Source organism: Oncorhynchus keta, chromosome 11 (assembly GCF_023373465.1).
Source record: "Oncorhynchus keta strain PuntledgeMale-10-30-2019 chromosome 11, Oket_V2, whole genome shotgun sequence".
Classification (NCBI taxonomy): Eukaryota; Metazoa; Chordata; class Actinopteri; order Salmoniformes; family Salmonidae; genus Oncorhynchus; species Oncorhynchus keta.
In genome coordinates, this window is record NC_068431.1 from 27,701,908 (window position 1) to 27,727,420 (window position 25,513).

The 25,513-nt window shown below is 43.5% G+C and overlaps 2 protein-coding genes and 1 long non-coding RNA gene across 17 annotated transcripts in view; 1 reads left to right on the forward strand and 2 right to left on the reverse strand.

The window, feature by feature from the left end:
- Window positions 1–36: 36 nt before the first annotated feature.
- Window positions 37–11,910, forward strand: LOC127933112 (uncharacterized). The gene is made up of 3 exons (XR_008147433.1): window positions 37–664; window positions 1,154–2,633; window positions 11,285–11,910. It is a non-coding gene; the product is annotated as an uncharacterized LOC127933112 (long non-coding RNA).
- Window positions 3,131–25,326, reverse strand: LOC127906116 (uncharacterized). 13 transcript variants are annotated; one of them, XM_052529822.1, is made up of 13 exons: window positions 23,953–25,326; window positions 22,885–23,537; window positions 16,293–16,354; window positions 15,819–15,893; window positions 15,640–15,678; window positions 15,453–15,527; window positions 15,033–15,137; window positions 14,809–14,949; window positions 14,635–14,727; window positions 4,155–4,739; window positions 3,739–4,023; window positions 3,470–3,606; window positions 3,131–3,305 (listed from the first exon to the last, which is right to left on the reverse strand). In XM_052529822.1, exons 3-13 carry the CDS (start codon window positions 16,344–16,346, stop codon window positions 3,260–3,262), a joined length of 1,635 nt encoding a protein of 544 aa, XP_052385782.1. In that variant the 5' UTR covers window positions 16,347–16,354; window positions 22,885–23,537; window positions 23,953–25,326; the 3' UTR covers window positions 3,131–3,259. The 13 variants fall into 13 exon arrangements, 12 of the variants coding, with proteins under 12 accessions (XP_052385782.1, XP_052385781.1, XP_052385783.1 ...); XM_052529821.1 differs by lacking the exon at window positions 22,885–23,537; XM_052529823.1 differs by lacking the exon at window positions 16,293–16,354.
- LOC118389988 (uncharacterized) overlaps window positions 12,527–25,513 on the reverse strand; it is a 19,487-nt gene continuing 6,500 nt past the window's right edge. For all 3 annotated transcript variants that reach the window (XR_008147430.1, XR_008147432.1, XR_008147431.1), the window contains one exon: window positions 12,527–12,676. The gene's annotated coding sequence lies outside the window, so the exon portion shown is untranslated. The remainder of the gene's footprint in view (window positions 12,677–25,513) is intronic.

Below are 25,513 nucleotides of genomic sequence, written 5' to 3' on the forward strand. Positions count from 1 at the left end.
TGACAGCCATCCTCACTTGAGGAATGCTGCTTTTCAGTTAGCTTTGCGACAGTATCAAAAATAAATTTCGGATTGTTCTTATTTTCCTCAATTTAGTTGGAAAAATAGGATGATCGAGCAGCAGTGAGGGCTGGGTCACTGTCTTCCACCACAAGACAGTGACCCAGCTACTCCTCAGTATTGGGACTCCTCACTATTGGGGTTCTGGGGCCTCTCTGGTGGCATTGAGAAGAGTGTGAGCACTGTTTGGTTTCTGCTGCTCTCTATCAGCACAGGGGTGTTGTACAGCATACTGGGTCTGCTACTGTTTGGTGGAGGGGTTCATGCCAGTATCCTTCTCCTGTATGTGTATGGCCACAGTGCACTCATCGCAGGGGAGATCTGTATCCTTATTCCAACCTCATTGCGGTTCAAAATAAATGTGATACGCTCCTCTGCAGTATGTCACAGCTTTAGAAGTGTGCTTAGTAGTGTAGTTAAGTGTTATTGGGTTATAGGTCTTGTATATGAGTCAGACGGAAAGGGCTTGCTCTGACTTCTGAACATGTCCGATGCCAGGGCACCAGTGCTGGATAAGAAGATGCCTTTCAGGCTGCTGAGGAACATTGGTGTCCTGTATGTACCCGGCATCAATAGAGACGAGAAGGAAGACGGTCCACCCACCGTGAGTACTGAGAAAGCACCAGAACCATCATTTATCAGACAAGACAAGAGGTCATTAAATAACATTTGCTGTGTGCAAGCCAGAGCACATGATGTACTTGTAACCGTATAACTTTAGACCGTCCCCTCGCCCATACCCGGGCGTGAACCAGGGACCCTCTGCACACATCAACAACAGTCACCCACGAAGCATCGTTACCCATCGCTCCACAAAAGCCGCGGCTCTTGCAGAGCAAGGGGAACTACTACTTCAAGGTCTCAGAGCAAGTGACGTCACCGATTGAAACGCTATTCAGCGCGCACCGCTAACTAAGCTAGCCGTTTCACATCCGTTACACACTACAGTATAATGAGGTGCAGTTATAATAGATGATCCTCAGCTGTAATTGAATACTTTACAATAGGCACCTAGTGGTCCCCCATGATTAGATAGAGAATCACTGGTATAGAGAAGCTCTCTGAAATCTGTCTACGTTCTCATTGATTGCAGAATAATTCCAACACCAGGCTCCTGCCCAGATCAAGCCTACGCTCCAGTGTCCTCTACCTCCAACCTACAGGCTACCGAGACCACACCAAAGACATTTGAAGGCTGGGCCCACTCCTACTATAAACAGGGGAGCCTTGTTCAGCTCTCAAGTTATTACGGACACAACCATGGGGGGCTTGAGGCCAAGTCACGGACATGGTCACAAGCATGGACACAGCTGCAGCCACGGTCATGGACATAGTCACAAACACAGCTTTGGCCATGGACTCAGTCATGGGCATGCATCTGCCTCTCAAACCAGCAGTCACTGGGCTCCAGTGGCTCAACATCCACATTTTCAACATTCCCACCCTAGTCCACTGTCTGTCTGTCAGTGTCCCCCAGAGGTTCACAGTAAACATGCCGGAATCACTAACAGAATCTGTGACGGTTCATCCAGGAGCACCTGTGTCTTCACTGACAGATTGATGACTTCAGTAACACCAAAACTTGCTATAGCTCGATTGAAATTCAAAGGCAATGTTCTCAAAGATTGGAAATTACCTTTACATTTCAAGTGCGCTATTTTCAGCAATCACAATCCTTGTAAAAACGTCAACTTATGGTATAACTAATAAAGTTTTTTTAAATGATGTCAGTGTGGTTATAAGCCGCTATAGCTCTGAACATCGGTGATACAGATTTAATCGAGCCCATAGTTTTCATTCAATGTGTTTTCTGTCTCATGTTATACATTGAGATGCAATATGCTTGGACAAGTGATTTGAGGCAGTACTTGAAGGTCCACTTTTTCTTCACAGATGTTTTTGGTTTGAATACACAAGCAGGCTCTGAATGTTCAAGGTCAAATCAATGCAAGAAAGCTTTGATTGTCAGTTGATTGTAAGACCTCCTTTTGGCTTGTGTGTTTTGTACTTTGTGTTTTTTTACCCATACAGTAGTCAAATCTCTTGGTACTCTTGATTTATACAACCTAGATTAAAACAACATTTTTCAAAACCCTTAGTAAATGGACCAACCAGAACCTCAAGACTGCCATGGGCAAGTCCCTTGATTGGTATCAGGAAGGGTGGGAGAACAACCTGAAGGTAATTCTCTTTGCACACAACAGCAGCATCCAGGCTGAGTATGGACGGGAGCCGCAGCTGTTGACTGAGGTAAACAATGGAATTGTATATACAATTATTGCATATACTGTAGTCTTTCAAAATTGGGATTGACTTAGTGTTTGTCTATTGCTATTTTTGCATAACGTACTTTCAGATCACTGAAACCCCACCTGATGTGGTGGAAGTTGTCGAACCAGATCAGAACACCTTTGAGTACTACCTTCAGGCACAGACTGAGAAGGACGTGGAGGTTTTTGACCAGGTAAAAATGATTGTCCTCTGTTCATTTATTTTCTGTCCCTCCAAGAGATATGTAAGAAATGTATTTGTAATATGAAATATAATTGCATGTATTCCTGTCATCAATCAAGGTGAGACAGAACATGGACAAGGCGCAGGAGAAACAGAAGGAGAGCTACCGGAGTGTTTACGTCTCTGTCTCCTACCCTGTTCCCTTTAACTCTGCTCCTGTTCTGCAGGAGCTAGGGTCCTGCCCAACACCAAGACGTGGATCCACCTGATGTTCTCCATTACCAACCACCCTACAACTTTTCATTACATCATCTACAGCTACTGTTGTCATGTTATCATTATCTGCTAAGAAAGTTCTTGCTCTCTCATACTGGCCCTCTTCACTTCCCTTTGGCCAAAGAAGACCTAAGAGCCCAATGCCAGACACTGCCCTGCGGCCGGTGCTGTCCTTCGGATGAGACTGTGCACACAGAGGTCCTATCTCTCTGTGGTCACTAAACATCTCATGGCACTTATGACATGAGTAGGGGTGTTGACCCTGCATCTCCTGGCTATATTTCCAAGCCTGATAACTACACGCTATGTAAATCCAACCCATTATCATACGCTACCCTAGTAGGCTGTATGGGAACCAATATAATTATTGGGTCTTTTTAATTTTTTAAAGAATGGTGCATGTCTCAAAATATAACAATGAGACCAATATCAATAGTATGTGTGTGTGTGTTGTAGTAGTAGTTGGCCATTATTTCTTCGAACATCTCAGTTTGGGCAGCAGCCACTGGAGAAACCTGTCAATCAAACACAACAGGAGAATAAATAATAGTTTGCCATTAAACATCAGATAGCTGCTCTTTCTCTGCTACCTCATTCAATTTCTATATTTCTCTACCTCATTCTATTTCTATAAATCTCTAAAACGCCCTTGTTATGTTCCCCTCTTCTATTTCCTCACCTCTTCCTCAGACTCTTCTTTTCCTCTTTCTTGTCCTCCTTACGTTCTCCAACATTTTCCACCTGCTGCATCTTACTGGCCTTCTCTTTCTTCACTTGCTTTTTTCCCTTGGTCTTTTTCCTTTTGACCTTCCTTTCCTGAATATTTTGGACAAGGAGATAAAGTAATATAAGCTTATGGCTATTTTCTACTCTTGAGCTATGGTATCTAGAGGTATGATATAGTGTAGAAGGAAATATGGCTAATATTCCCTTCCTGTTTCCTCTCACCTGTGGCGTCACTCCTGACATTTTCTGGAGCAGCTTCCTGCCGTTCTCACTCAGGTTGGTGATTGGGGCCAGGCGAGGGCTGCGGTGGTATGGTAAGTACTCCACAGCAGGCGAAGCAACAATGACAGAGACAGGGCTTGGAGGTGTCGGAGGCTTTGGGACATCCTTTTGGGAGGGACGGGCCACAGCAGAGGGCAGGGCTTGTAGGGCTTCAGCCAGGGTCCGGGGTGCTGAGGTCACAAGAGGAGAGAGGCCAGACACAGGACCAGAGACTTTCCCTGGGCTCTGTAAGACCAGAAACAACAAACAAACTGTTAGGACAGTGCTATGTTATACAAAATCTGTAGATATACTGTATGACTAATCTATAAATACATTAGATACATGACTACACTCAATAAGTAAGATTCATTTACAAAGCTCTGGACATAGTTATTTTTTTCAGGCTTGAGGAGCCTGCTCTCAGCTATTCTGGTCTGCATTTCTGCCATGCTCTCTACCATTTCGGCCATCTCTCCAGTGCATTTCTTGAAGGCCACTTTCAACCTTTCCAAGTCATTCAGCCAACTGTCCAGGTTTACTGCCTCAAGATCACTTTCACTGCAGTTTCTCTTCATCACTTGGATCAGTGCCCTCACTTCCTCGCCCATCCTCCCTTTGTCTTGCCTATTCACATCTTCATCCCTCAGTCTTTCCTCCTTCCTCCTCCCCATCCACTTCTCAATCCAGGCTCTGAAGCATCCCTCGTTCTTCTGCCTCTCGTGGTTGATGTCCTGACCGTCGTTGACCTTGTTCAGGCCTTCCTCCAGGTCGAGCTCTATGGAGGCCAGTTTTTTTTTAATCCTCCTCAGGCTCTCCTCGTTGGTGTTGGTCCACTGTGTCTTCTTGTCCAGCTGCTCCCTGCAGGGCTGGACAGTAGGGACCAACTCCATCAGCCGCGATGCCTTCTTCAGGGCACTCACAGAGGCAGGGAGAAGGATGTTGGGCTTGGCCACAATAATCTGTACAGACATAGGGTCAAATCATTGAGATGTAACACACATTAGTGATGCATTGACTCATAAGCAGCAGTCCCGCGGTTATATCCACAGGGCGGCGGGTTTAGGGTCATGAAATATTATGGGGGAGGCGGTCGGGTTGAATAAAGAGAAAACAATACATGAAAAAATTCCATAAATGTATCATTCTTGTGTCATTTATATCTATAGGCTATTTAGCAGTTGTACGTAAACCTAAGCTTTAGGGCCTAATTTGGCGCGTGCCAAATAGACTAGACACCAATCACCAAACACTTTTGGGAAAGGGCAGAAAAAGTTACTGTGGATCCACTGACGCAAAAAGGACAATGTCAGAGTTGAATTCAATAAGAGGAAATCTACGAAATGGAGAGTTGAAATTAAAGAAGGGATGGCCAGAAAAGGAATGTTTGGAAAAGATTTGATGAAGTATTCAAAGAGGATGATGGCAGTGTCTCTATTATGTGTGACGATTGTGAGGCACTATACAAATTCGACAGTCACAAGAGGGGGATTCAAATAGGCCTATGGCACATCAAGGGAACAAACCGTTCAGATGAGTTAAATGGAAACTGAAATCTGGACACTGACTGTAGATCTTTAATTAACCTCTCACAGTCTTAATATTAACTCCTGCAGAATTAAGCATTTATTGCAGTAAAATGATAGGCTACAACAAATGTAGACTATATTTTGACTCGGGAACAGGAGTGGAGAAATATGATTTCTTTCGGCATCTTGAGAGAATGCGATTGTGCAGTTAGGGACTGCTTTATCAGCCTCCTAAAAGCTGATAGTAGTTTCCCTTTTTTATCTTGAGTTTTTGCATTTTCTACTTGCTCCGCGAAAGAATCAAAGATGACGGAGAACTTTACCGATGTCAACTACATTGAAGCATTCATTCTACCATTTATAACATTATTCCGGTGAGCAAGGGTTTATTTAGTCTTCTATCTAATTATAGACAAGTTGACTAACAAATAGCCTGCCAAAATGTCGGAAATGATCAGCAGAAACATATCCATATTAGCTACAACAAAATCCTGCACCCCCTGACAAAAAAATCGTTCTGCCTTCTCTGATGTTCTATATTTGTGGACTAGGGTCAGGTTTTCACTTTTTCACATATAGTCGGGCGGTTGCGGATGGGTTATTAGCAATTGCGGGTGGGCTTGGCTGAAGAAACAGCTGACCTGCGCACCACTAACACACAAATGTAAGAGAATACCAGTCGAGGGTCCTTCAGTGAAGCCCCTTTTCTCTGTGGTTCCTTTGAAGACCCTGGACTGTCCTCAGCAGAGGCATCATTGCCATTATCACACTGTGTCAGAGAGCAAGTTGGTCATAGTCCATTTTCCACATTCAGTCAAAGAGTTACTCAAATACATGGTGCAGAACATACCAGAAAGTCTGAATCATCCAAGGAGTGGAGAGACAGATTGTCGTCCTCTACCATTTCCCTCACTTCAAACTTTGTCACCTTTCCATCCTCCTTATCCTTCACTATCAGCGGTGGTGTCCTCCTTTCATGATCCTCATCAGACTGTGTATCAGAGTCAATTAGTCTGAGACTATTCTCTTCACAGTCATATCACTCAACACATCTATGGTGTACAACTCTCTTACCTCAGATTCACAGTCAGTGAAGGAGTAGATAGAGATGTCATCAGAGTTGGAGGATGAGATCACCCCATCATAATTTCTCTCCATCAGCCGAGTCACCCTTCCAGACTGAGGAGACAGACAAAGGCATGTACTTAGGGCAGCCATGGAATTCACTGGCATTGACTGCCAAGAAAATGTTGAATATTTAGGCAATCCAACATACTTGTACAAATAGAGAGTAATTCATGGGTAATTGAAAATGCAAGTGGATTGAAATGCAATAAATGCAACTCCCATAACATTAGGGATGGGACTAAAGACCTTCCATACTGTAGGATTCTTTAGCATTTCCAATGAAGGATTGTCAATTCAACCAAGCCAACCAAAATTGCCATTTGAATCAACAGATTGATCTCTATGGGAACAGCAGAGATGTCTGACCTGGCTGAGAGGCTCTGAATTCATGTCCCGTCCATCCCCAGATGTCTGTTCCTGCCCACAGTTCTCAATGATTGGCTGTGAACAGTAAAACATATTTAGCTCATTTTGGCCTTGAAAAATGATGTAGCTATCAATAAATCATTTAAGTAGCTACTGTTATGTGGTTGATTTGAATGTGACTTACAGGCCTTTTGTGGATCTGAGGGGTCTGCGCTGAAGTAGACTGTCAAGAGAGCATTCAATTTCAAATGAGTTTAGATGGGGAGGGATATCTGCAGTTGCTTTTATTGTGATAACTGCAGTTTGTACATGGAGCATAAGTAATGTTTATGTGTAATTGTTTTCAGGTCCGATTTGACTTACAGGCCTTGGTCTTCTGTGCACCTTACCGGTTGGCCACATCACAGAATCAGGGGAGTTCACCCTCACTGGATTCAACTGTCAACACAACACTCAATTTAAAATGTGATAACAAAGACAGAACACAAAATAAATAAATAGGTATTTACCACATAAGGGCGGCGCCTTAAAGCTCTTCTGATTCTCTCATCACTACGATCCATCTTGTTTTCTGAGAGATACATTTTCATCAATTGATTGGCACAAAACATATCCTAACACACACACACAGACAAATGGCACGCCATTCCCTATATAGTGCACTTACTTTGACTTGTGCACTTATTTTGATCTGAGCCCACTGGGCACAGGTCAAAAGTACTACACTACAGGGTGCCATTTGGGACCTCCCAAAGAATGTAAGAGCCAACCAGACATTCTAAACTCCAAATCACCTTGTGCAGTGCGAACGCGTCGAACCAACCGTTTCCAATCGTAGTATTTATTCTCTGCACAGCGTCAGCTAGGGCAGACTATGTGGCAAAAGATTAGCTGAAACAAGCTGATTGAAGAAAGAGATTGTACTGTTGATATCAAAGCTGAACACAGTTCATGTAGCGAATTGATGCTTGGTTACGTCACAATAGGTCACCGTTTTTTGGCCGCGCATAATACGTCACAAGAAAGGCGCGAAAGGGACCCGATTGGTGGTATCTTCCCCCTTGGTGTAATTTATAACTGTCAAATCAAATCTATGTAGTTATCTAACTCAAATGGCTGTTGAGGACTCTTTGATAATCACATTTGAGGCACATGTCAGCAGGTGGCAGTGTCTTCAAATGCAGTAGTTGATCCCCTGTGCTACAGTCGAGAAACTTTGAAGTTGTACACATTTTGGGGCTATAGCAAGCTTGCCCGCACATTTCTATAATTCATCTTCTTAAAAACGGATTTTAAACCGAACCACACTGCTGATCTAATGGCCCAACCTTAAATTAAGACCAAAACGCGTATTTTGGTTGTCATACATTTTTACGATAGAGCCAATTCGTACTTTGTGGCTGTGTTATCTAGTGTGAATCTCTTGCCAGCAAGTTATCTACCCTCTGGCGTTCCGTAATATTGAAGAAAAAGTTGATTGATAATCCAAGTACTCGTTTGAAAAATATGTACTGGGCATCAAAATGATCTCCCGAATAGTTTTAAAAGGTATGGTTCAGAGGTTCAAGAGTTTTACTCCTGAGTTCAGGCTGGGATTGTTTCTGTCATTATAGTACAATTTGTTTACTGTCACTAACGTTACATATTTCGGTTTATCAGAGGATGTCTTCAGTCTTGGAACGACTGAAGTACTAAAACACTTGAGCGTCTCTCTTGATCCGAGGTCCTGGCAGAGTTGTGCAGACTCAGGACAACTGAGCTTTGGAGGAATACGCAGATTTAAAGAGGAGTCCGTAATTGGCTTTCTAATGATCATGATCTTTTCCTCAAAGAAGTTCATGAATTTATTACTGCTGAAGTGACAGCCATCCTCACTTGAGGAATGCTGCTTTTCAGTTAGCTTTGCGACAGTATCAAAAATAAATTTCGGATTGTTCTTATTTTCCTCAATTTAGTTGGAAAAATAGGATGATCGAGCAGCAGTGAGGGCTGGGTCACTGTCTTCCACCACAAGACAGTGACCCAGCTACTCCTCAGTATTGGGACTCCTCACTATTGGGGTTCTGGGGCCTCTCTGGTGGCATTGAGAAGAGTGTGAGCACTGTTTGGTTTCTGCTGCTCTCTATCAGCACAGGGGTGTTGTACAGCATACTGGGTCTGCTACTGTTTGGTGGAGGGGTTCATGCCAGTATCCTTCTCCTGTATGTGTATGGCCACAGTGCACTCATCGCAGGGGAGATCTGTATCCTTATTCCAACCTCATTGCGGTTCAAAATAAATGTGATACGCTCCTCTGCAGTATGTCACAGCTTTAGAAGTGTGCTTAGTAGTGTAGTTAAGTGTTATTGGGTTATAGGTCTTGTATATGAGTCAGACGGAAAGGGCTTGCTCTGACTTCTGAACATGTCCGATGCCAGGGCACCAGTGCTGGATAAGAAGATGCCTTTCAGGCTGCTGAGGAACATTGGTGTCCTGTATGTACCCGGCATCAATAGAGACGAGAAGGAAGACGGTCCACCCACCGTGAGTACTGAGAAAGCACCAGAACCATCATTTATCAGACAAGACAAGAGGTCATTAAATAACATTTGCTGTGTGCAAGCCAGAGCACATGATGTACTTGTAACCGTATAACTTTAGACCGTCCCCTCGCCCATACCCGGGCGTGAACCAGGGACCCTCTGCACACATCAACAACAGTCACCCACGAAGCATCGTTACCCATCGCTCCACAAAAGCCGCGGCTCTTGCAGAGCAAGGGGAACTACTACTTCAAGGTCTCAGAGCAAGTGACGTCACCGATTGAAACGCTATTCAGCGCGCACCGCTAACTAAGCTAGCCGTTTCACATCCGTTACACACTACAGTATAATGAGGTGCAGTTATAATAGATGATCCTCAGCTGTAATTGAATACTTTACAATAGGCACCTAGTGGTCCCCCATGATTAGATAGAGAATCACTGGTATAGAGAAGCTCTCTGAAATCTGTCTACGTTCTCATTGATTGCAGAATAATTCCAACACCAGGCTCCTGCCCAGATCAAGCCTACGCTCCAGTGTCCTCTACCTCCAACCTACAGGCTACCGAGACCACACCAAAGACATTTGAAGGCTGGGCCCACTCCTACTATAAACAGGGGAGCCTTGTTCAGCTCTCAAGTTATTACGGACACAACCATGGGGGGCTTGAGGCCAAGTCACGGACATGGTCACAAGCATGGACACAGCTGCAGCCACGGTCATGGACATAGTCACAAACACAGCTTTGGCCATGGACTCAGTCATGGGCATGCATCTGCCTCTCAAACCAGCAGTCACTGGGCTCCAGTGGCTCAACATCCACATTTTCAACATTCCCACCCTAGTCCACTGTCTGTCTGTCAGTGTCCCCCAGAGGTTCACAGTAAACATGCCGGAATCACTAACAGAATCTGTGACGGTTCATCCAGGAGCACCTGTGTCTTCAGTGACAGATTGATGACTTCAGTAACACCAAAACTTGCTATAGCTCGATTGAAATTCAAAGGCAATGTTCTCAAAGATTGGAAATTACCTTTACATTTCAAGTGCGCTATTTTCAGCAATCACAATCCTTGTAAAAACGTCAACTTATGGTATAACTAATAAAGTTTTTTTTAAATGATGTCAGTGTGGTTATAAGCCTCTATAGCTCTGAACATCGGCGATACAGATTTAATCGAGCCCATAGTTTTCATTCAATGTGTTTTCTGTCTCATGTTATACATTGAGATGCAATATGCTTGGACAAGTGATTTGAGGCAGTACTTGAAGGTCCACTTTTTCTTCACAGATGTTTTTGGTTTGAATACACAAGCAGGCTCTGAATGTTCAAGGTCAAATCAATGCAAGAAAGCTTTGATTGTCAGTTGATTGTAAGACCTCCTTTTGGCTTGTGTGTTTTGTACTTTGTGTTTTTTTACCCATACAGTAGACAAATCTCTTGGTACTCTTGATTTATACAACCTAGATTAAAACAACATTTTTCAAAACCCTTAGTAAATGGACCAACCAGAACCTCAAGACTGCCATGGGCAAGTCCCTTGATTGGTATCAGGAAGGGTGGGAGAACAACCTGAAGGTAATTCTCTTTGCACACAACAGCAGCATCCAGGCTGAGTATGGACGGGAGCCGCAGCTGTTGACTGAGGTAAACAATGGAATTGTATATACAATTATTGCATATACTGTAGTCTTTCAAAATTGGGATTGACTTAGTGTTTGTCTATTGCTATTTTTGCATAACGTACTTTCAGATCACTGAAACCCCACCTGATGTGGTGGAAGTTGTCGAACCAGATCAGAACACCTTTGAGTACTACCTTCAGGCACAGACTGAGAAGGACGTGGAGGTTTTTGACCAGGTAAAAATGATTGTCCTCTGTTCATTTATTTTCTGTCCCTCCAAGAGATATGTATTTGTAATATGAAATATAATTGCATGTATTCCTGTCATCAATCAAGGTGAGACAGAACATGGACAAGGCGCAGGAGAAACAGAAGGAGAGCTACCGGAGTGTTTACGTCTCTGTCTCCTACCCTGTTCCCTTTAACTCTGCTCCTGTTCTGCAGGAGCTAGGGGTCCTGCCCAACACCAAGACGTGGATCCACCTGATGTTCTCCATTACCAACCACCCTACAACTTTTCATTACATCATCTACAGCTACTGTTGTCATGTTATCATTATCTGCTAAGAAAGTTCTTGCTCTCTCATACTGGCCCTCTTCACTTCCCTTTGGCCAAAGAAGACCTAAGAGCCCAATGCCAGACACTGCCCTGCGGCCGGTGCTGTCCTTCGGATGAGACTGTGCACACAGAGGTCCTATCTCTCTGTGGTCACTAAACATCTCATGGCACTTATGACATGAGTAGGGGTGTTGACCCTGCATCTCCTGGCTATATTTCCAAGCCTGATAACTACACGCTATGTAAATCCAACCCATTATCATACGCTACCCTAGTAGGCTGTATGGGAACCAATATAATTATTGGGTCTTTTTAATTTTTTAAAGAATGGTGCATGTCTCAAAATATAACAATGAGACCAATATCAATAGTATGTGTGTGTGTGTTGTAGTAGTAGTTGGCCATTATTTCTTCGAACATCTCAGTTTGGGCAGCAGCCACTGGAGAAACCTGTCAATCAAACACAACAGGAGAATAAATAATAGTTTGCCATTAAACATCAGATAGCTGCTCTTTCTCTGCTACCTCATTCAATTTCTATATTTCTCTACCTCATTCTATTTCTATAAATCTCTAAAACGCCCTTGTTATGTTCCCCTCTTCTATTTCCTCACCTCTTCCTCAGACTCTTCTTTTCCTCTTTCTTGTCCTCCTTACGTTCTCCAACATTTTCCACCTGCTGCATCTTACTGGCCTTCTCTTTCTTCACTTGCTTTTTTCCCTTGGTCTTTTTCCTTTTGACCTTCCTTTCCTGAATATTTTGGACAAGGAGATAAAGTAATATAAGCTTATGGCTATTTTCTACTCTTGAGCTATGGTATCTAGAGGTATGATATAGTGTAGAAGGAAATATGGCTAATATTCCCTTCCTGTTTCCTCTCACCTGTGGCGTCACTCCTGACATTTTTCTGGAGCAGCTTCCTGCCGTTCTCACTCAGGTTGGTGATTGGGGCCAGGCGAGGGCTGCGGTGGTATGGTAAGTACTCCACAGCAGGCGAAGCAACAATGACAGAGACAGGGCTTGGAGGTGTCGGAGGCTTTGGGACATCCTTTTGGGAGGGACGGGCCACAGCAGAGGGCAGGGCTTGTAGGGCTTCAGCCAGGGTCCGGGGTGCTGAGGTCACAAGAGGAGAGAGGCCAGACACAGGACCAGAGACTTTCCCTGGGCTCTGTAAGACCAGAAACAACAAACAAACTGTTAGGACAGTGCTATGTTATACAAAATCTGTAGATATACTGTATGACTAATCTATAAATACATTAGATACATGACTACACTCAATAAGTAAGATTCATTTACAAAGCTCTGGACATAGTTATTTTTTTCAGGCTTGAGGAGCCTGCTCTCAGCTATTCTGGTCTGCATTTCTGCCATGCTCTCTACCATTTCGGCCATCTCTCCAGTGCATTTCTTGAAGGCCACTTTCAACCTTTCCAAGTCATTCAGCCAACTGTCCAGGTTTACTGCCTCAAGATCACTTTCACTGCAGTTTCTCTTCATCACTTGGATCAGTGCCCTCACTTCCTCGCCCATCCTCCCTTTGTCTTGCCTATTCACATCTTCATCCCTCAGTCTTTCCTCCTTCCTCCTCCCCATCCACTTCTCAATCCAGGCTCTGAAGCATCCCTCGTTCTTCTGCCTCTCGTGGTTGATGTCCTGACCGTCGTTGACCTTGTTCAGGCCTTCCTCCAGGTCGAGCTCTATGGAGGCCAGTTTTTTTTTAATCCTCCTCAGGCTCTCCTCGTTGGTGTTGGTCCACTGTGTCTTCTTGTCCAGCTGCTCCCTGCAGGGCTGGACAGTAGGGACCAACTCCATCAGCCGCGATGCCTTCTTCAGGGCACTCACAGAGGCAGGGAGAAGGATGTTGGGCTTGGCCACAATAATCTGTACAGACATAGGGTCAAATCATTGAGATGTAACACACATTAGTGATGCATTGACTCATAAGCTGCAGTCCCGCAGTTATATCCACAGGGCGGCGGGTTTAGGGTCATGAAATATTATGGGGGAGGCGGTCGGGTTGAATAAAGAGAAAACAATACATGAAAAAATTCCATAAATGTATCATTCTTGTGTCATTTATATCTATAGGCTATTTAGCAGTTGTACGTAAACCTAAGCTTTAGGGCCTAATTTGGCGCGTGCCAAATAGACTAGACACCAATCACCAAACACTTTTGGGAAAGGGCAGAAAAAGTTACTGTGGATCCACTGACGCAAAAAGGACAATGTCAGAGTTGAATTCAATAAGAGGAAATCTACGAAATGGAGAGTTGAAATTAAAGAAGGGATGGCCAGAAAAGGAATGTTTGGAAAAGATTTGATGAAGTATTCAAAGAGGATGATGGCAGTGTCTCTATTATGTGTGACGATTGTGAGGCACTATACAAATTCGACAGTCACAAGAGGGGATTCAAATAGGCCTATGGCACATCAAGGGAACAAACCGTTCAGATGAGTTAAATGGAAACTGAAATCTGGACACTGACTGTAGATCTTTAATTAACCTCTCACAGTCTTAATATTAACTCCTGCAGAATTAAGCATTTATTGCAGTAAAATGATAGGCTACAACAAATGTAGACTATATTTTGACTCGGGAACAGGAGTGGAGAAATATGATTTCTTTCGGCATCTTGAGAGAATGCGATTGTGCAGTTAGGGACTGCTTTATCAGCCTCCTAAAAGCTGATAGTAGTTTCCCTTTTTTATCTTGAGTTTTTGCATTTTCTACTTGCTCCGCGAAAGAATCAAAGATGACGGAGAACTTTACCGATGTCAACTACATTGAAGCATTCATTCTACCATTTATAACATTATTCCGGTGAGCAAGGGTTTATTTAGTCTTCTATCTAATTATAGACAAGTTGACTAACAAATAGCCTGCCAAAATGTCGGAAATGATCAGCAGAAACATATCCATATTAGCTACAACAAAATCCTGCACCCCCTGACAAAAAAATCGTTCTGCCTTCTCTGATGTTCTATATTTGTGGACTAGGGTCAGGTTTTCACTTTTTCACATATAGTCGGGCGGTTGCGGATGGGTTATTAGCAATTGCGGGTGGGCTTGGCTGAAGAAACAGCTGACCTGCGCACCACTAACACACAAATGTAAGAGAATACCAGTCGAGGGTCCTTCAGTGAAGCCCCTTTTCTCTGTGGTTCCTTTGAAGACCCTGGACTGTCCTCAGCAGAGGCATCATTGCCATTATCACACTGTGTCAGAGAGCAAGTTGGTCATAGTCCATTTTCCACATTCAGTCAAAGAGTTACTCAAATACATGGTGCAGAACATACCAGAAAGTCTGAATCATCCAAGGAGTGGAGAGACAGATTGTCGTCCTCTACCATTTCCCTCACTTCAAACTTTGTCACCTTTCCATCCTCCTTATCCTTCACTATCAGCGGTGGTGTCCTCCTTTCATGATCCTCATCAGACTGTGTATCAGAGTCAATTAGTCTGAGACTATTCTCTTCACAGTCATATCACTCAACACATCTATGGTGTACAACTCTCTTACCTCAGATTCACAGTCAGTGAAGGAGTAGATAGAGATGTCATCAGAGTTGGAGGATGAGATCACCCCATCATAATTTCTCTCCATCAGCCGAGTCACCCTTCCAGACTGAGGAGACAGACAAAGGCATGTACTTAGGGCAGCCATGGAATTCACTGGCATTGACTGCCAAGAAAATGTTGAATATTTAGGCAATCCAACATACTTGTACAAATAGAGAGTAATTCATGGGTAATTGAAAATGCAAGTGGATTGAAATGCAATAAATGCAACTCCCATAACATTAGGGATGGGACTAAAGACCTTCCATACTGTAGGATTCTTTAGCATTTCCAATGAAGGATTGTCAATTCAACCAAGCCAACCAAAATTGCCATTTGAATCAACAGATTGATCTCTATGGGAACAGCAGAGATGTCTGACCTGGCTGAGAGGCTCTGAATTCATGTCCCGTCCATCCCCAGATGTCTGTTCCTGCCCACAGTTCTCAATGATTGGCTGTGAACAGTAAAACATATTTAGCTCATTTTGGCCTTGGAAATAAATGATGTAGCTATCAATAAATCATTTAAGTAGCTACTGTTATGTGGTTGATTTGAATGTGACTTACAGGCCTTTTGTGGATCTGAGGGGTCTGCGCTGAAGTAGACTGTCAAGAGAGCATTCAATTTCAAATGAGTTTAGATGGGGAGGGATATCTGCAGTTGCTTTTATTGTGATAACTGCAGTTTGTACATGGAGCATAAGTAATGTTTATGTGTAATTGTTTTCAGGTCCGATTTGACTTACAGGCCTTGGTCTTCTGTGCACCTTACCGGTTGGCCACATCACAGAATCAGGGGAGTTCACCCTCACTGGATTCAACTGTCAACACAAAAATCAAATCAAATCAAATGTGATAACAAAGACAGAACACAAAATAAATAAATAGGTATTTACCACAGTTCCGAAATGCAGCGATAACCAAAAGTAATCTTCTGATTCTACTCTTATCACTACGATCCATCTTGTTTTCTGAACGAGATGGTACATTTTCATCAATTGATTGGCACAAAACATATCCTAACACACACAAAGACAAATGGCACGCCAAAGTGGCTATGATAGTGTATTACTTTGACTGATGTGCACAGTATTTTGATCTGAGCCCACTGGGCACAGGTCAAATAAGTAGCATTGTTTAAAGTGGCTGCCATTTGGGACCTCCACAATTTAAAATGTGATAACAAAGACAGAACACAAAATAAATTAATGTGTATTTACCACATAAGGGCGGCGCCTTAAAGCTCTTCTGATTCTCTCATCACTACGATCCATCTTGTTTTCTGAGGGATACATTTTCATCAATTGATTGGCACAAAACATATCCTAACACACAAAAAAGCGGCAAAAGATTAGCTGAAACAAGCTGATTGAAGAAAGAGATTGTACTGTTGATATCAAAGCTGAACACAGTTCATGTAGCGAATTGATGCTTGGTTACGTCACAATAGGTCACCGTTTTATGGCCGCGCATAATACGTCACAAGAAAGGCGTGTAAGGGACCGGACTGGTGGTATCTTCCCCCTGGATGTAATTTATAACTGTCAAATCAAATCTATGTAGTTATCTAACTCAAATGGCTGTTGAGGACTCTTTGATAATCACATTTGAGGCACATGTCAGCAGGTGGCAGTGTCTTCAAATGCAGTAGTTGATCCCCTGTGCTACAGTTGAGCAACTTTGAAGTTGTACACATTTTGGGGCTAGCAAGCTTGCCCGCATATTTCTACAATTCATCTTCTTATAAACGGATTTTAAACCGAACCACACTGCTGATCTAATGGCCCAACCTTAAATTAAGACCAAAACGCGTATTTTGGTTGTCATACATTTTTACGATAGAGCCAATTTGTACTTTGTGGCTGTGTTATCTAGTGGGAATCTCTTGCCAGCAAGTTATCTACCCTCTGGCGTTCCGTAATATTGAAGAAAAAGTTGATTGATAATCCAAGTACTCGTTTGAAAAATATGTACTGGGCATCAAAATGATCTCCCGAATAGTTTTAAAAGGTATGGTTCAGAGGTTCAAGAGTTTTACTCCTGAGTTCAGGCTGGGATTGTTTCTGTCATGAAAGTACAAATTGTTTACTGTCACTAACGTTACATATTTCGGTTCATCAGAGGATGTCTTCAGTCTTGGAACGACTGAAGTACTAAAACACTTGAGCGTCTCTCTTGATCCGAGGTCCTGGCAGAGTTGTGCAGACTCGGGACAACTGAGCTTTGGAGGAATACGCAGATTTAAAGAGGAGTCCGTAATTGGCTTTCTAATGATCATGATCTTTTCCTCAAATAAGTTCATGCATTTATTACTGCTGAAGTGAAAGCCATCCTCACTTGAGGAATGCTGCTTTTTAGTTAGTATTCTGCCCTTGAGTTGCGTTCCCATGCAAAACTAGACAGATAGCTAACAACTAAGTCTTCAATAAAACTCCCAAGGCGTGACTTTTCTTGAATGAATATATTGAAAACGTTTATGTTGTGAAACTGCAAAATACAGAAAATAATATACTTTAGTGTTCAATTCACACCGACATACTGTAGCTGTACATTAAACATTTGAAGTTGCATAAATACAAAGCACGCGCTAAGGTACCATGCATCTGGCATGATGCCAAACCATATAGCTAATTGTTAACCATATGGTAATTGCTCCTTTCATTACTCTAATAATGTATAACCATCTATGTAGAATAACAAAGCATATTACACTAGAAACAGTAACAAAACTACAGTATTGTATATTTTACAATTCGTTTGCATGACGCATGAACAAAGTAATACAGCTAACGACATACATTAAAGGCATTGCAATTTGTGAGTAAATGCAACCAACATTGATATGTAAGAAACTCTATCAATAAAAAGATTATCATCATTAGCAAAATGCTTGAATCGAACTTACAAACAAATATTTTTCCAAGGCTGAAGCGTGACAAGAAATAACTACATTGAAAGACCTGCACCGTAGCGTTGTTTGTAGTTGCTTCTATGCGTGCAAAACAAATTCTGAACTTCCCGTTTGCGTTGTCTTTCTAAGTACCAGAAAGCGCCACTAGGGGGCAAATAACACCATTGAACACAATGAAAATCCAATTTAACCATTGTAAATAAAATAATCTGTTACCTTCTAACAGGATGGCAGCACACTCCCCGCCTGGTATAATAAAATTGTGCCACTATGAAATAAAACGTATCAAGAAACAAATAATGTCCTTTATATTTTTATCTTTTGTCTCTTGGATGCTTCAGAAAGAAGAACAACAATCTCTGAGATTGGTCTCAGAAACACCTTAGCAGCTCCTTGCTTGACAATTTTTAGTTCTACTTTCCTAACCTTTTTGTCAGTACTGGGAAAGGTTTTTACCACAAGCCCGACTGGCCAGTCATTTCTGTGTGCCTGACTGTCTTTCAATAAGACAACATCTCCCACTTTTACATTTGGCTTTTCTGCTGTCCATTTTCTGCGTCTCTGCAGCGTTGTCAGGTACTCCTGTCTCCACCTTTTCCAAAAGGTGTCAGCGAGACACTGGACTTGCTTCCACTGTTTTCCTTTTTCAATGCATTTGAATTCCTCTCTGAAGGCTTCATGTTGCACACAGTGAATGATTGCTGTTTTGGCTTGTGACAACTCACTTGTACCGCATGGTTTATTACAGTCATGCCAGACTCTGCAGCTGGTGTTGTCTGCACCTTCATGGAAGGATCTTGCAACATGAATGAGTCGTGCTGTGGCTCGATTGAGAGTTTTGCAGCTTGAGAACCTCTCAAAGCGATGAGAGCTGAGTTGAGCTCCAGAAACTTTAGAGGCAAAGACAGTGACGTCTGGTCGAATCTCTGCATCTGTGTGAGGCTCTACAAGGTCAAAATTGATGTTCTCAGGCTTACTCAAGTATGTTTGGGTCAGGAACGGTGGACCTGAGAACCAACTAGTGTGTTTTAAGAGCGCAGCAAGTATGGGCCTGGTTGCATGGTCTGCTGGATTGCTGTCAGTGTTTATATAGCACCACTGATCTGGATGGGTAGACTTCCTGATGCGAGTTATCCTATTGGCAACATAAACATAGAATCTTTTGGTGACATTGTGGATGTAACCGAGAACTCTTACTGTCTGTGTAGAACTTGGCTGCATGTATATCAATGTCAATTTCGTCTTTGATCAGTTCATACATCTCAACAGCTAGCAAAGCCGCACACAGTTCTAGGCGTGGGATAGTGTGGGCCGGACGAGGGGCCAATTTTGATTTCCCCATGACAAATCCAACATGGCATTGACCTTCCAAGTCAATAACTCTCAGGTAGGCTACCGCTCCTATGGCTACTGTAGAGGCATCTGAGAAGATGTGTAGCTCTCTTCTTTGAGCGGTAGACAAGGAGACTGGGATGTAGGTCCGCTGTATATTCATATGTTCCAACTCCATCAAAGATTCCTTCCACATTTTCCATTCCTCTTCTTTTTCTGTGGGAAGAGGGGCATCCCACTCACTCTGATTAGAAGAGAGTTCTCTGATTAAGGCTTTACCTTGCATTGTTATTGGAGCCACGAACCCAAGGGGGTCATAAAGACTATTCACTGTGGACAGGATGCCTCTCCGCGTAAAAGGCTTCTCATTGTGGGACACCTGGAATGAGAAGCTGTCTGTTTCCAGGTTCCAAGAAAGTCCCAGACTCCGTTGAAAGGGGAGAGGATCCACTCCTAGGTCCAGATCTTTTAAGTCTTTCGCACGGTCCTCCATAGGGAAGGCTTCCATAACTGTTTTGCTATTGGATGCAATCTTGTGTAGTTTCATGTTGGACTCTGTTTTTCTTAGAATCTTGACAGCTTCTTCTGTAGTAGCTACTGATGTCAGACCATCATCGACGTAGAAGTTCCTCACTACATATTGCTTGGGTTCTGACCCGTGTTCCTTCTCACCCTGTAGCGCTGCTCGTCTCATGCAGTAGATGGCTACGGCTGGTGAAGGGCTGTTCCCAAATACATGGACTTTCATCCTGTACTCAGTTATGTTTCTATCTGGGTTGTTGTCTTCATACCAGAGAAACCTTAAGTAATCTCTGTGATCCTCACGTACACCAAAACAGTAAAACATTTGTTGCACATCTGCTGTTAGTGCAATGCAATCCTTGCGGAAACGCATTAGGACACCCAAGAGTGTGTTGTTTAAGTCTGGACCACTGAGCAGAACATCGTTAAGTGACACGCCTTGACACTTAGCACTGGAGTCAAATACTACTCGTATTTGTTCAGGCTTTTGTGGATGGTAAAACACCAAATATGGGCAGATACCAACGTTCTTTGTCTCCCTCTAGTGGCTGTGAAGGTTCGGCTTGGTCGTTATCCAGCATCTTTTGCATGAAGTCAATAAAATGACGCTTCATGTCAGGCTTTTTGTCTAAAGTCCTGCAAAGTGATGTGAGACGGTTCATGGCCTGCTCCCTGTTATTAGGAAGGCGACGTCTAGTGGGGCGAAAGGGTAATGGAGCCACCCAGTTGTTTCCATCATCCTGGAAACCCAGTTTGTCCATAATGTCCAAGAAGTCTTTGTCCTCCACTGATGGTGCTGGTTTATCATCGTCTTGTGTTTTGTCGAACACGGAACATCCCAGGCTGTCTGTGTTCACAGTTGTGCTTGGATCTCTCGAGTGCACTGTAGAGGGAGAGATGTGTTTCTGAGCTACGCTGTTGTAGTTCTCTTTTACCTGGATGATGTCAGGGCAAGGGCTCAGATAGGATGTGCGACCATTTTGAAGTATGTTTGTCCTGAACACGTTAACATTGGCTGGTCGGTGAGCCGTTCCCAGACAGACCTCACCCATAATGACCCACCCGAGGTCGAATCGCTGTGCATAAGGAGTGTCGTGGGGCCCATTGATTTGCTCTCGTACCTTGTGTACCCTTAAGATGTCTCGTCCTAAGAGCAGGAGGATGGGAGCGTCTGGGTCCACAGCTGGAATTCTGTCCATAACTGGTTGCAGATGGGGATGATGATACGCAATGTCGGGGGAGGGAATCTCCATCCTATCGTCTGGCATCATATCACACCCTATCAGAGTAGGGAGAGTGAGCTGCATGTGTCCATCTATAGACTCCACCATGAAGTTGACGGCTCTCCTGCCTGAAGTCTCTGTTACCCCAGAACACATCTTCATGGTGTATGGAGCAGAGTTGTCATTGATGTTGAAGAGACTGAAAAACTCTGTCTTGGCCAGAGATTTGTTACTCTGTTCATCAAGCACTACATACATTTTGACAGCTTTCTCTCTTTTCCCAGCCGGATAAGCTTTGACTAGGAATATTTTTGAACATGATCTTGGATTGACTGCCTCACCACAGATCTCTGTACACTTTGAGGTGACAGATAGAAGAGCATCGTCACCTTGCTCCCCGCCATGCTCTGTCTCTGCTGTAGCGGTGTCTGTATTTGTAGGGGCTGGGCCTGGATGCAGAGCAGCAAGATGCCTGTCGCTGTCGCACTCAGAGCACTTGATTGAAACCTTACAGTCTTTAGCTCTGTGCTGAGTTGACCCACAACATCGGAAACAAATGCCATTGTCTTTGAGATATGATGTGCGCTCATCTAGAGTTTTGTATCTAAACCCACAACACTTTTTAAGAGGATGAGGCTTGTTATGTATTGGGCAGTGACGGTCAGGGTTTTCAACCTTTGTCTTACTGGGTTTGGTATGGTGGTCTGAGGCCTCAGATGACACATCTGTCTTGTATACAGTCACAGGTGTTTTGCCGCTGTACCTGGCAGGTTTCTCACTTTTCATGGACACCTGGTTAGTTGAGGTGTAGAGGGTGAAGCTGGGGTCATTTCTAATTTTCGCCTGGTTCCTGATGAATCTCGAGAAGAACGAGAATGGTGGGAATGCTACCCGATAGTCCTCCTTATATTTGGATCCCTGTGCTATCCATTTTTCTTGTAAACTGAATGGAAGTTTCTCTACAATAGGGTTTACCCCCCGAGATGTGTCCAGATAAGCGAGGCCTGGAAGGTACCCTTCTACTTTAGCACACTCCAGTTCGAGAAGAATGTCACCTAGTTCTCTTAGTTTGTGATTGTCTTTGTTAGCCAGTTTTGGAAAATCATCAATTTTCTTCAACAGTGCATTCTCGATCACTTCGGGTGTACCATAGCACTCTTCTAGTCGTTGCCAGACCATGTTAAGCCCCGCTGTTGCGTTGAAAATATGGACAGATCTAATTCTGTTTGCTTGCTCAGACGACTCTGCCCCTAGCCACTTGGTAATTAGATCTAACTCTTCCCTGGCTGATAAATTCAAGTCTCTGGTCGCATTGAGAAAGGATGCTTTCCATGCCCAATAATTTTCAGGGCGATCATCAAACTTAATAATAATAATATAATAATATATGCCATTTAGCAGACGCTTTTATCCAAAGCGACTTACAGTCATGTGTGCATACATTCTACGTATGGGTGGTCCCGGGAATCGAACCCACTACCCTGGCGTTACAAGCGCCATGCTCTACCAACTGAGCTACAGAAGGACCACTTCAGGAGTCCGGAACTCACCATCTCACGTCGTAGGAGGTACTTGATGAGGTCTGGTGCCACTTGTGACTCAGGGAAGTTGTGTGTGTGTGTGTGTGTGACTGGAAGTGGGCTTGCTTTCCATTTCCACCATGCTGCTGTTCATTTCTTTTGAACGGAGAGTCTCTGCTCATGTTCTGTTGTTTGCTACTTTCTGGATTATGGCATGTTGCTGGGTCAACACTAAACTCTTGTTTCTCCACTTCAAATGGAAGTTCTGCAAAGTCGGGCCTAGCATGTTGTTGCACATACTCACATGTACGTTGGACTGGACTTAAGGGCTGTGTCCCTGTGTCTAGTTCTTTGCGAAGCTCTCTGCGTTCTGATCCTACAACTTCTTCAAAGGCTGCAGCTTCAGCCAACGCAGCAGCAGCTGCTCTCTCAACTTGGAGAACATATAAACTTGCCTCGAGGTCAGCTTTTTGCTTCAACAAACTGGCCTCTATTTCTGCCTTTTGTTTCATCACAGAAGCTTCCTTCTCAGCATAAGAGACTTGTGCGCGTGCTGCGTCCGCCTTGGCGCGTGCTTTGATGCCTGCAGAACTCGCCGTTGAGGATCTGCTTGACTGTTTTGATGACCTTGATCTTGTAGATTGAGACTTGGTCCCAATGTGCTGAAGAGGCTCTTCCATCTCTCTCTGTTGAACACCTGGCTCTGGTTGTTGCATCGTAGACTGCTGGTCTTCCCTAGGATAAGAGGCTTTGTTGTCTGATGAACGTAGAAACATAACCACCGTGTGCAGTTATTCTTGTGCTTGAGCCCGCTGTGATGATGTTTTTTCACTATTCTGCCCTTGAGTTGCGTTCCCATGCAAAACTAGACAGATAGCTAACAACTAAGTCTTCAATAAAACTCCCAAGGCGTGACTTTTCTTGAATGAATATATTGAAAACGTTTATGTTGTGAAACTGCAAAATACAGAAAATATACTTTAGTGTTCAATCCACACCGACATACTGTAGCTGTACATTAAACATTTGAAGTAGCATAAATACAAAGCACGCGCTAAGGTACCATGCATCTGGCATGATGCCAAACCATATAGCTAATTGTTAACCATATGGTAATTGCTCCTTTCATTACTCTAATAATGTATAACCATCTATGTAGAATAACAAAGCATATTACACTAGAAACAGTAACAAAACTACAGTATTGTATATTTTACAATTCGTTTGCATGACGCATGAACAAAGTAATACAGCTAACCACACACATTAAAGGCATTGCAATTTGTGAGTAAATGCAACCAACATTGATATGTAAGAAACTCTATCAATAACAAGATTATCATCATTAGCTAAATGCTTGAATCGAACTTACAAACAAATATTTTTCCAAGGCTGAAGCGTGACAAGAAATAACTACATTGAAAGACCTGCACCGTAGCGTTGTTTGTAGTTGCTTCTATGCGTGCAAAACAAATTCTGAACTTCCCGTTTGCGTTGTCTTTCTAAGTACCAGAAAGCGCCACTAGGGGGCAAATAACACCATTGAACACAATGAAAATCCAATTTAACCATTGTAATAAAATAATCTGTTACCTTCTAACAGGATGGCAGCACAATTAAAATAATCTGTTACCTTCTAACAGGATGGCAGCACAGTTAGCTTTGCGACAGTATCAAAAATAAATTTCGGATTGTTCTTATTTTCCTCAATTTAGTTGGAAAAATAGGATGATCGAGCAGCAGTGAGGGCTGGGTCACTGTCTTCCACCACAAGACAGTGACCCAGCTACTCCTCAGTATTGGGACTCCTCACTATTGGGGTTCTGGGGCCTCTCTGGTGGCATTGAGAAGAGTGTGAGCACTGTTTGGTTTCTGCTGCTCTCTATCAGCACAGGGGTGTTGTACAGCATACTGGGTCTGCTACTGTTTGGTGGAGGGGTTCATGCCAGTATCCTTCTCCTGTATGTGTATGGCCACAGTGCACTCATCGCAGGGGAGATCTGTATCCTTATTCCAACCTCATTGCGGTTCAAAATAAATGTGATACGCTCCTCTGCAGTATGTCACAGCTTTAGAAGTGTGTTTTGTAGTTAAGTGTTATTGGGTTATAGGTCTTGTATATGAGTCAGACGGAAAGGGCTTGCTCTGACTTCTGAACATGTCCGATGCCAGGGCACCAGTGCTGGATAAGAAGATGCCTTTCAGGCTGCTGAGGAACATTGGTGTCCTGTATGTACCCGGCATCAATAGAGACGAGAAGGAAGACGGTCCACCCACCGTGAGTACTGAGAAAGCACCAGAACCATCATTTATCAGACAAGACAAGAGGTCATTAAATAACATTTGCTGTGTGCAAGCCAGAGCACATGATGTACTTGTAACCGTATAACTTTAGACCGTCCCCTCGCCCATACCCGGGCGTGAACCAGGGACCCTCTGCACACATCAACAACAGTCACCCACGAAGCATCGTTACCCATCGCTCCACAAAAGCCGCGGCTCTTGCAGAGCAAGGGGAACTACTACTTCAAGGTCTCAGAGCAAGTGACGTCACCGATTGAAACGCTATTTAGCGCGCACCGCTAACTAAGCTAGCCGTTTCACATCCGTTACACACTACAGTATAATGAGGTGCAGTTATAATAGATGATCCTCAGCTGTAATTGAATACTTTACAATAGGCACCTAGTGGTCCCCCATGATTAGATAGAGAATCACTGGTATAGAGAAGCTCTCTGAAATCTGTCTACGTTCTCATTGATTGCAGAATCATTCCAACACCAGGCTCCTGCCCAGATCAAGCCTACACTCCAGTGTCCTCTACCTCCAACCTACAGGCTACCGAGACCACACCAAAGACATTTGAAGGCTGGGCCCACTCCTACTATAAACAGGGGAGCCTTGTTCAGCTCTCAGGTTATTACGGACACAAC